Raw genomic sequence first — 12,435 nt, forward strand, 5'->3', positions numbered from 1 at the left:
GACTGGGTAAATTCCAAGACAATATTTTCTCTATTGGGAGAGTCCAAGACTAGAGGGCAGAATCTCAGAAGAGGTGTCCATTTAAAACTCAGAGGTGGAAGAATTTCTTCTCTCAGAGAGTTCTGAGTTTTGGGAATGCCTTGCCACGCAGAGTGTGGGACATTGCTTGTTGGGGCTGTGGAAATAGAAAGAAATAGTTTGCCGAGAAATTGGATTAGACCTAATTAGGTGCTCTGAAACTGCAGTGCATGTAATACTTTACCAAAAATTATGGCTAAATTGGATGAAAAATTCTTTAAAAACACACTATTATTCTTCTTACCTTGGAAGAGTCTCAAGTTTTGCACATCACAACAAGAAGTTTACAACTGCTATATCTTTGTTGAGCGATCACAGGGAGGGGGTTGCCAAACATGAATGAATTTGCATTGAAATTGAGGGGAAATGTTGTGGGGAGGGAGGGGCAGCATTGTGCAGCAGAGTCAGATACAAAATTCTTCTATGTTGATGACATGCAGTTGCTTGCTTTCATGGACTCCTGTGCCATGCGTGGATCATACACTAATGCACAATGATCACTGAGGCAGAGATCAAAGCCCAATGCACCTGGGTACATAAAATAAAAAAGGTTGTAATGTTTAATGGAGCAAGCAGTGATGAGTTTTTTTCAATGCACAAAATATATGAAATGAGGCTGGCAGATGCTGTATGAAATGCATCGATTGCAGAATTCCCATCTCAACAGGGAAGATCTAATTTTGAACGATAGCAGGTGAAGGTGTGGTGCTGAACTTGTTACCTAATTGTACTGTCTGACACTATGTACAAGTTGGGCACAGCAGCTTCAATCCCAATAAAAGGTGTCCAATCCAACTTTGGAACTTTCACATCCTATCCAGATGCATCAGGGCTTGGTAAGGCAACTGCTCTGCCCGAGACTGCAAGAAACTCCAGAATGTTGTGGACACAGCTCAGCACATCACAGAAACCAACCTCCCCTCCATCTACACCTCTTGCTGCCTCAGTAAAGCAGCCAACATAATCAAAGACCACACCCACCCCAAACATTCTCTCTTCCCCTCCTCACTCCCCCCAAAATCAGGCAGAATACACAAAAGCCTGAAAGAAAGCACATACTACCAGGCTCAAGGATAGTTTCTATCCCGCTGTTATAAGACTATTGAACAATCCCCTAGTACAATAAGATGGACTTTTGACCTCACAATCTACCTTGTTATGGCCTTGCACCTTATTGTCTGCCTGCACTGCACTTTCCCTGTAACTGTAACACTTTATTCTACATTCTGTTATTGTTTTCCCTTGTACAACCTCAATGCACAGTTGTAATGAAATGATCCGTATGGATGGCATGCAAAAGAATGGTACATGTGACAATAATAAACCAATTTACCAATTTATCACGCCAAGGAATTGTTTATATGGTGCTGTGCAATCCTATTTGTAGGCATCTAAAAGGGACCTGCTGGAGGTTTTCAATTAGTAAGTGAAATAAAACTTTCGCCATTGTTTTTTGATTTAGCAACTAGAGACCATCCCTAAAGAATATCACTAAATATAGAGATTGGCTGAATGTTCTCTCCCCCCCCCCCGCCCCGCCCCCCCCCCCCAAACACACACACTGTTAAACAAGGAATGACGCCTTCCCTCTTGAAACAGTGGAGCAAGAAATTTGCATAATTGATTTTAAAACAAAAAAATGTTAATTCTTGAAGATGATGTTGCAAAAGAGCAGTAAAATGGAAGTGAATGGATCGCTCTTTCAAGGAACCAACAGGGCATAGCTGGGTTGAACAGTCTGCTCATGTAATATTTAAAATAAGTCATGTTTCATAGAATTTTATGAGAAGGAAATTCTGAACATGTCCATTTTATTTTGCAGCTGCTGCTACTACTACACTCTCACCGGAATCCGGTCATGCTAGAAGATGCAATGAGTCAGACAAATCCTACTGTGTTAATGGCGGGGTGTGTTATTACATTGATGGTATTAATGAACTTTCTTGCAAGTAAGTGAGTGCATTTTTCTGTGCTATATTAGAAGGATATTACTCAGCATTTCTACCGAGATTAAATGTGTTTTATTTGACAATACTAAAATTGATTTGCCTTTTGAGTACTGAAGGAGACAGCTAGGTGGTGAATATGAGGGTTATTTTAATAATTGGACTGTACAACCATAATGCAGCTGCACAGATGGTCCTAGGGAAAAAGTTACAGTGTTATCTTTGCATTGCTAAGTCAAGCAATTTTTTAAAAAATGTTTCATTTGAAAAATGCCAATTGAAATGGGAATCTTTAATACTGTGTGTCAACTGAAGGAAGTGTATCTCCTCATGTTATCCATGTCTAGACAGTCTGATTGTCACAAAACACAACTATCCTTTAAAATGTTACAAAAAAAGGCGTCTTCAGTATTCATTGCATAATATCTGCATACATGTATTGTGTAAATAAAACATTTGATTCTGTATTATGCAGAGGGTATTTGGGTTTTAACAGTGTGCAATGTGGCATTTGTGATGTCTGATTTTGGCTAATTGCTTGACAAATCTTCAATAAGCAGAATATAAATCTTAACAAGCAAAAACTCACTTCTCATGGCTTATTCACTTGGAAGACTGCATGAGTCCAACAAGTCAGATAATGTAGTTGATGCCTGAAGGGATTCGAAGCTTTAAACTGCCATGTTCAGTCACTACATTTCTGCTACATAATTCTTTACCACCTTACAAGGAAAAGACAAGCTGTTCCTTCCTTATGGTTACATCTTTCACTTTGAAATATAAAGTTGTTCAGGAAAATAGTTAACAAATCATTTTATCCAAGCTGCTGGAAGAATTTCTTATCTGACATAAAATGATTTCAAATAATTGCTTCTGTATTGTTCATGAACATGAAGAAAAATTCTCAAACAAGTACATTCATGTGGATGTCTTAACAGTTCCCTTTCCAACAGACTTTAAATCACATCAATTTAGTATTTTCTTTTCTAAGCTAAATTCCCTGTGGGGCAGTTTACCAATCCAAAACATAATATCTGCATGGTTCTGGCATTTACACAAGGATGAAAGATCATTCATTTCTAATCCCTGGGTTGTAAAGTTTCCTCAATACAAATGAATTAACTACAGTTGCAGCTTGTAATAACAGCATTTTATACCAATAACTGATCCGTGTAAACATTTATGGAACCATCATGGACAAGCTAATTGTGTTTTCTATGTGGAAATAATTTTGGAATGTTTTAATCAATCTATTTTGTAAACATACCATCAGGTCAAAGAATAAAGGTGTAAATTTTGCCAGATCTGCAGAGACCCCACCCACCCACAGTGGATTAGGATTCACTCTCCTGACTAAGATGCAAATATTTTGAAATTTGTGTTTGTGTGAAAGTGTTTGGATGTTGGGATGATTAATGGTGGACTTGTCCCACTGATCAGAGTGCTCCATGCCCTGCTGCAGAGGGGCCCAGGGTACCTCCTACAGATTTAATATTTTTAATCCTTCATTTCAATGTTATTAAGGATTTAAAAACAAAACCATTTGGAAATAATTAAAATATTAATCTAAACTATTTTTAAAAGTGTTACTTACTTTCCCCTTTGCTTCATGATTTGCAGGCTTAGAATCCCCATTGAAATCTCTGGGGACTCAGATGCTTTGCAAGGTTTGACCAGACATTTTCCCAACATGAAGCCTGGGAATCCCAGCAGCCTGGGCTCTGCCATTGGATTTTATTTGGAGTCCAGCAATGCAGCAAGTGTGTCTATCACTTGGAAAGTCTGGACTTGCTTGTACTTTAGCGCATGTGCAGAAGTCTGAGATTTATTGAACTTTCAGTGATGGAAAGAATTGGAACTACCCACTCCAAGAAACAAACTCTACCCCACTATGTTTGGCTAAAATGTATTTCACCCTTAATAAAAAAACTTTGTTCAGGCTTTTACCAGAATAATGTACAATGAATGGGTATTAGGTGGCATGAGGTGAAAGGAAGCCCTCAAAGTATACCAATAAAAAAAAGTGCATGGCGCAATCAGTATTAATGGGCTAAGTTGGTAATATTAGCTATTGTTGATTGATCATAGTAGTAGGAAAGTTAGCACACAGTGGGGGCTGTAACCTCACTTGAATCAGGAGTGCTGAGGAAAAATGAAGGCTGAGGTGGAGGGATGATGAATCATTTATATTTCAAAATGATGCCAACATTTTTTCCTATGCAAAATAACTAAGACCTGTTAAATATAACATTTAAAAAATCCAATAAAAATTACTTCAGATGCTGGAAATATGTAATAAAAACAGAAAATACAGGCAGCATTGTGAATAAAGGTTTAATGCTGCAGTCTACTGACCTTCAGTCGGCTTATCAAAAGACCCAGAGAGAATAAATGCTCGATTATATGGAGAACTAGAAGAGAAATTAACAAGTGACGTTGGTGTGATAGAGAAAGGCAATAATGAGAAAGATTTGGGAAATAAAGGATGTGTAAATGGATATAGCACAATAGCAGGCAGAAACAAAGCTTGAAAGGTCAGGCAATTGGGATAAGGCTCTGACAGTTTGATGGAGGAGGAAAGCAGCAGGCTATCTTGTGGGCCATGTCCTGTTGGAGAATCCTCACCTCAAGCATCAGCTACAATTCACAAAAAATGAGGATAAGCCAATCCAGTTTAAGAAAAAGTAATTCAGGTAACATTTTCATTTACGATTTTAACTGAGCTTTATTATTAACGCTATCTTTTCATTATTGGCACAGTGTTAGGTAGATATCTAACATCAGTTTATTTTTCTACACATACAGTTTTTTTTAAAAAGTGCACTGTGGTGTAAATCCTTATTTCTTCTGCATAGCAATGAAATTGTTTACCTGGTCTACAGTCACTAAACAATGGCTTTATAAAATCCTAGTATATTCACTATAATCGATTTCTTATGAACCTAGTTTGATGATGTCAGACACAATGTTGATAATAGCTGCCATTTGTGGAAAGCAATGTTTAAAAATCAACTTATTGCTCCCTTTTTAACCAAAAAAAATACATTGAGAGAAAAAAGGTCAAGAGACATTTTGAGTTCAATTTCAGTTTTGTAAAGGTCTCTCATTTCAACCAATGAGTATAGCCTGGAAAATAAATATTCCTTTTTAACACAGTTGGTCAGTAACCCTCCTGCGTACTGATCCCACTGAATGTGCCACTAATTATATATAGAACTACTGGAGCCTGCTGGTATTGAACACTACTTTCCCCAAAGGTACCAAAGAATGGAGGCTCTCTAATGATGTGTTTTGGCCTAATTTCCCTGTATCTGGGTAGTGTAGAGGAGCAGAGGGATCTGGAGGTTCATATCCACAAGTTGCCTCGCAGGTGGATAGGGTAGTTAAGAAAGCTTATGGGACGTTAGCTTTCATAAGTCGGGATCGAGTTTAAGAGCCGCGAAGTGATGATGCAGCTTTACAAAACTCTGGTTAGGACACACTTAGAGTACTGTGTCCAATTCTGGTCGCCTCATTATAGGAAGGATGTGGAAAGGGTGCAGAGGAGATTTACCAGGATGCTGCCTGGATTAGAGAGTATGGTTTATGAGGAGAGACTAAAGGAGCTAGGGCTGTTCTTATTGGAGAGAAGGAGGATGAGGGGAGACATGATAGAGGTATACAAGATATTGAGAGGAATAGATAGATAGAGTGGACAGCCAGCACCTCTTTCCCAGGGTGCCAATACTCAAAACAAGAGGACATGGCTTTAAGGTATTGGGTGGGAAGTTCAAGGGTGATGCCAGAGGGAGGTTTTTCACCCAGAGAGTGGTTGGTGCATGGAATGCACTGCCTGGGGTGGTGGTGGAGGCTGATTCATTGGACAAGTTCAAGAGATTGTTAGATAAGCATATGGAGGAATTTAAGATAGAGAGATATGTGGGAGGAAGGGGTTAGATAGTCTTAGGTGTGGTTTGAAGGGCGGCACAACATGGTGGGCCAAAGGGCCTGTATTGTGCCGTATTGTTCTATGGTTCTAGCAAATATATATTTTTTCCAAATGGAAGGTTCCACAGGAAAGCACCAGCTCATCACAGAAAACATGCTAGCACCCATTTTCATTCACTAATAACTAAACTGCTACCAGAAGTGACATAGTGTAAACACACTCAGACAATCTGCAAAGCTATGTACTGTAACAATTGCTTCTAGACTGTATTCTCTTTTTTTATAAAGCAGCATAAAACAAAATACAAGCATGCATTTTCTTTTAGAACATAGAACACAGAACAATTCAGCACAGGAACAGGTTCTTCAGCCCACAATGTTATGCTGAACTAATTAAGATAATGATGCCAAATTAAACTAATCCCTTCTGCCTGCACATGGTCCATATCCCCCCATTCTCTGCATATTCAAGTGCTATCTAAGATCTTCTATTGTATCTGGAGGCAGATACAATAGAAAACTTGCCCCACACATCTCCTTTGAACTTTCCCCCTCTCACCTTCAACGCATGCCCTCTAGTATTAGACATTTTGACCCTCGGAGAAAGATACCAGCTGTATCTAAGCCTCTCATAATTTTATAAACTGATTAAAGTACTGTCCCCTGTCACATGTATAATTTTTAAATAAATAGGGCATATTCATTAATGATTCATTCCAAGAGCAACTTTTTTTTGTATTTCAAACTTTAAAAGATGTGCCATAATTGTTATTTAGACTAAAATCTAATGAATAACAGCAGTATTATGTGCTCCATCAGCAGTAGAGGATTCATGTCATTAAGAACTAGTCATACATTTACATAAAGTTCTTCTGAAATATCATTTAGTTTGGTTTCGAGTATATGTATAGAACAAAGCAGTCACTAGTTATAAAGAAACACAGCAAGGTTGTAGCCTAAAAGCTAATAGATCGCCTATTACAGGTTCATTTCTCTCACGCTTTTGCAGTAATGGCTAAATGCAGTAAAGCTCTAATAATCCACTATTCAATTGTTAAGAAATTTGAATGCCTTGGCATATGGCTCACTGGGTGCTAGCTCCCACGCTCCCTTTCACATGGTAGGTCCCGATACCCAAGGCTCCTTTTAAACTTACCCAGGGCCTTATTTCCACACTTATTTGAAACTCACTGAATTTTGCTTCCTGCACTCTCCTGAACCTCACAGAGTTCACTGGAAGATGTGTTATGCTATTGTATAATATCTGAAAATATTTAAATTTTTAAAAATTTTATTTACAGCGTGGTAACAGGCCCTTCTGGCCCAACGAGTCCACGCCGCCCATTTTTTAAACCCAAATTAACCTACCCGTACGTCTTTGGAATGTGGGAGGAAACCGGAGCTCCCGGAGGAAACCCACGCAGACACGGGAGAACGTACAAACGCCTTACAGACGGCGACGGGAATCGAACCCCAATCGCTGGCACTGTAATAGTGAAGTAAAACTGTAGAGTATTAATTGGGATAACATTCAATACAGGTAACTGCCATGTTACGACAGTTCAGGTAAACACAATTATTTTTCAACTCACATTTCTGAAAACATGCACTGATGACACAGCTTCATGTTACAGAAAATTGCGAAATGGACCATTTTCTAGGAATGCAATGCCCCGTAATGTGGGGGTCACCTGTAGTCTGGAAAATCTGCCAGTCCAGCAACACCAAAGTCTGATTTTTGCCAGATTAACACAGTTTTACTGTTCATGAAGCACTAATTTTTGTGAAACTCTCCAATATACACAATTTGCTAAAATTCACCTTTCAATAACCTTACCTATTTAAATCAATTAGGAATTTCAAAATTAACTACTAATAATCACTGCAGCCACATACATTATACTGAGATGTTTATTTCTTAACATTTCTGGTTTTATATTATTCGAGTTGTTTTTGAAAAATACACACTTATATAGATAGTGATTACTTTTGCATTAGTATTGTACAGCTGAGATTAAAATTTAGTTTTTATTTTGACCTAGACTTAAGTGAAACCACAGAAATTAACATATTAAATGTTTCAATGGATTGCCTACCCATACAATTGTTAAAAATCTCTAGCTATCCAGACACCTGGGTTGATATGAAGATTTTTGGCCACAAACATACAGTGACAGCAGTATATGTGTGCCACAAGTTCCACAAAGCATCATTTGTTTAAAGGAATGGTGACAATTTATTTCCGCACATTTCCTTCTCTTTCTTTCCCAAGAATAGTGGACAATGAGGAAGGTTATTTGAGGTTGCAATAGAATCCAGATCATCTAGGAAAGTGGGCATGGGAATATAATCTAACTCATAAGTGTGAAGTGATGCATTTTGGGAAGTTTAAACCAGGCCAGCGTATGCACAGTGAATGACAAAGCCCTGGGGAGTTTTATTAACCAGCAAGACCTTGGGTACCAGTACATAGTTCTCCAAAAGTGGTAAAACGAGTAGACAGAGTGGTGAAAAAGGTGTATTGTATGCTTGCCTTCATCAGCTGATGCATTTATTATAGACAGTATGACATCATGTTGCAGTTGTACAAATTGATGTTGAGGCTGCACTTGCTGTATTGTATGCAGTTCTGGTTGCCAAGCTTTGGGAAGGATGTGAGTAAGTTATAGAAGGTGCAGAAAAGGTTCATGTGAATGTTGCCTGGACTAGTGGGCTTGAGTTACAAGGAGATACTGGAAAGGCTGGGATTGTTTTTACTGGAGCAAAGGAGGCTGAGGGGTGGTCTTATAGAGGTTTATAAAATTATGAGGGATATAGATAGGTAGAATAGTCACAGTCTTTTTCCCGGAGGAGTGGTGCCTAAAGCTAGAGGGCATAGGTTTTAGGTGAGAGGGGAGACATTTAAAGGCGATGTGAGGGACACGTTTTTCCACACAGAGTGTGGTGTTTCTGTAGAATGAGCTGCCAGAAGAGGTGGTAGAAGTGGGTACAATTGCAATGTCTAAAGGACATTTTGACAGGTACATGGATAGGAAAAGTTTAGAGAGAAATGGGCCAAACATAGGCAAATGGGATCTGCAAAGATAGGCATGTTGGTCGGCATGGACGAGTTGAGCCAAAGGGCCTGTTTCTGTTCTGTATAACTCTGTACAGGTAATTCCAGTACCTACGCTGTTACTGCCTACAGCATTCTTCTTCCATCACTCTGTAAAACGAAAACAGTTGAGCTAGAGGCATGTGCAACAAATCTGTGAAAGGGGGTAGTGATTTGGCTTCAGTGAGGAGAGGACTGTTAATACTGGCTTCCTTTCATCCCATGAGTAATGTGCAAATCTTCCCAAAGCCTCTCCATCTAATGACCTGATAGAGAGCTGATAAAATTAAAAGCTAAGACTTAGATTTAAACTGGGGCCCAATTGGCTGAGAATCCAGCACTCTATTACAACCTTCTGTACCTTTCAACTCTTGGGTCTTACTCAGCTAACAGTGAACAGGAAATACTTTTGATGGACCACTTAAGACTCAGGGAGTAGGAATTGATTTTGTTTTTTAAAACATAGTTTTTCTAACTGTTCCCAGTCTTCCAGGGCTCCTGTTTTGGGATGTATCAACCAGTAACAGCACACACAGCATAATCCAATGCACAGTGTTTTCATGAGCTGGTGTGAAATACAATTAACATTTTCACTACAATGCTGATTTTCCACAAAAGCCAATAACGCAATTAACAAGTGCCTGCCTTACCTTGTTGAGAGGAAACTTGGCTGTATTGTAGGGATGTAAATGTTGGAATATCAAGGTCATTCTGCTGAGGTCATACCTGCAATATAAGACCAAGATTTGTCAAGCAGAACAATAAAATGTATTAAATATTGAAAACATTACACGATAATCCAATGGCATTCCTATTACTGCAGGAGAGTTTGCAAGAAGATCCCATGAAGTTATAATAGCCATATTCTTATTTATGATTGTTTTACTGCACATCATCACACTAGAAGTGAAAAGGCAGTGCAGAAAAATTAAAGTCATTCTATGTTGTAAGTGAAATAGGTAAATTTGCTTAATTGCATAAAATCCAAGAATAAGCCATCCAGAAGGTGCTGTGTGACCCAGGAATCGAAGATGTAAACTGTAAATACTTTTTAAGAAAGAATGTTATTGTTGTGCCAGAATTTGTGTATCTTGGTTAAAAGTACTAAATACTTAAGAGTTAATAGGGCTGAAGTGTTCTCTGTGCTGCACAACTAATGTGTGTTTTTCAAAGGTTATTGCTCTGACTACTGGGCTACCAAGCATGTGTGTCTGGGTCTGATCTGGGGATAATGACAGAACAAGTATAAACTGTGCACACCATGACTAACATAACCAAACATGACATCTTTGTGTGTGTTGCTTTCACATTACTGACCGCCAAGAGAGACTGGACACATGTTCTACCATACTATGTTTTGTATCTTAAAATAACTGTGTCTTAGTAATTAACCAATTTCAAAAGGTAAATAAAACTGAATATTGGTGACCATGGACAAATCAGATATATTAAATGCCTCATGTTCTCTCCTGTTTGCCTATGTAAACAGCAATCAGATTTGGTCCGTCTAGCCAGTCTGACAATCAGTTTGATTGATTAATCAGTCTGTTCAATTAATCAACCTGAAGTGCTGGATTGGGAAGACATGCACTGTCAAAAGGAATAAAGCTTTCAGATAAAATTCATGCCAAGTCTTGCAAAGATGAGCAATGGAACTGTCTGCTTCACAGAGATAAATTCTCATCAATAAAGTGATTGATGAACAAGTGTTTGTGTCACTCTCAATTGTTTTAGCTCTTGTCCTTCCCCGTCCTCAACAGTATCAGAGTTGAAAAAAGGACCAGATCACTGAATTACAAGACGTTGCTATAATTTCACCAGCCATTAATCACAGTATGAGCTAATAAACAATCAGGTTGTGACATTAAATCCAGTCACCAGTCAATATGAGGAACTGGCTTATTAGATTGTTGGAGCCCGATGTTTTAGGTGAAACTAACTCATTCTTCAAAACAAAAAGCAAACTTGTAAAGGGAACCAAAAGTTTGCTTTGATAAAGAATGCATTCTGAAACTCAAATTTGCATTGCTTAAATCTCTCACTATTTTATTTCTTCTCCAATTGCTTCTTTCCTTTCTGATCTTCTTCCTTTGAAGATGTTAATACTTGCTGGTATATAGTTCTACTTGCAGTGCCAATACTATGCCAAGTGAGAGCTTGTACAGTGACATCCTCCTGCTATCTCACTGACCTATTCTATGAAGAAACCGTCTAACTCTCTGTCCAACTGGGCATCTATGACACTTTTAGCAAAGTTGTTTACAGCCCGGTCCTGAGAGCTGATTTATGGTCCGTTTTTGTTTTTCCTCATCCCATGTGGGCTACTTATTTAATCAAGTCAAACCACTTCCACTCATTAAAAAAAAGGCATATTCTAATAATTACAGTTTCTTTTGGACCAGTCATCAAATTGCCAACACAAGCATAGATTCAATTAATATCCTAGATCGGTTTGTCCCACAGAGACAAGGAAAGGATGGTAGAGTGAAGGAACCATGAGAGGTGGAAGGTTTAGTCCAGAGCAAAAAGGAAGCTTATTTAAGGTTTTGGAAGCAGAGATCAGTCAGGGCTCTTGAGAGTTATAAGGTAGCCAGGAAAGAGTTTAAGAAGGGAATTAGGAGAGCTAGAAGGGGGCATGAGAAGGCCAAGTAGGGTTAAGGAAAACCCTTTTGTTCACATATACATTCCACAAATATGTGAGGAACAAGAGGATGACTAGGGTGAGGGTAGGACTACTCAGGGATAAGGGGGGAAAATATGTCTGGAGGCGAAGGAGGTAGGGGAGGGCGTAACTGAATACTTTGCTTCAGCGTTCACCGAGGATAGGGACTTAGATGAAGTTGGGGGGGGGGGGGGGGTTAGCGTAGAACAGGCAAGTGTGTTGGAGCATGTTGAGGTTAAGAAAGCAGTGTTGGAGTTACTAAAAAGCATTAGAATAGATAAGTCCCTGGGGTCAGATGGGATAGACCCCAGGATACTATGGGAAGAGATTGATGGAGCATTAACAATGATCTTTGAGTCCTCCCTACCCACAGGGGTGGTACCAGAGGACTGGAGGATGGCAAATGTTGTTCCATTGTTCAAGAAAGGTAAAAGGGATAATCCTAGGAATTATAGACCAGTTAGTCTAACGTCAGTGGTGGGCAAACTATTGGAGTGGATTCTTAGGGACAAGATTTATGAGCATTTGGAGACACATAGTGTTATAAGGGATAGTCAATATGGCTTTGTGAAGGGCAGGTTGTGCCTCACGAGCCTAATAGAGTTTTTTGAGGAAGTGACAAGACAGATAGATGAAGGTAGAGTGGTGGAGGTGGTATACATGGATTTCAGCAAGGCAATTGACAAGGTTCCCCATGGTAGGCTCATCCAGAAGGTCATGGGGTATGG

The 12,435-nt window shown here is 39.0% G+C and overlaps 1 protein-coding gene across 1 annotated transcript in view; it reads left to right on the forward strand.

Moving 5' to 3' along the window:
* The window catches only part of LOC127569323 (pro-neuregulin-2, membrane-bound isoform-like), a 490,672-nt gene that overhangs the window by 439,158 nt on the left and 39,079 nt on the right, over positions 1-12,435 (forward strand). The window contains 1 exon segment of the mRNA XM_052013852.1: positions 1,901-2,027. Coding sequence (XP_051869812.1) covers positions 1,901-2,027 — 127 coding nt within the window.

The sequence above is a fragment of the Pristis pectinata genome, chromosome 4 (assembly GCF_009764475.1).
Source record: "Pristis pectinata isolate sPriPec2 chromosome 4, sPriPec2.1.pri, whole genome shotgun sequence".
Taxonomy (NCBI): domain Eukaryota; kingdom Metazoa; phylum Chordata; class Chondrichthyes; order Rhinopristiformes; family Pristidae; genus Pristis; species Pristis pectinata.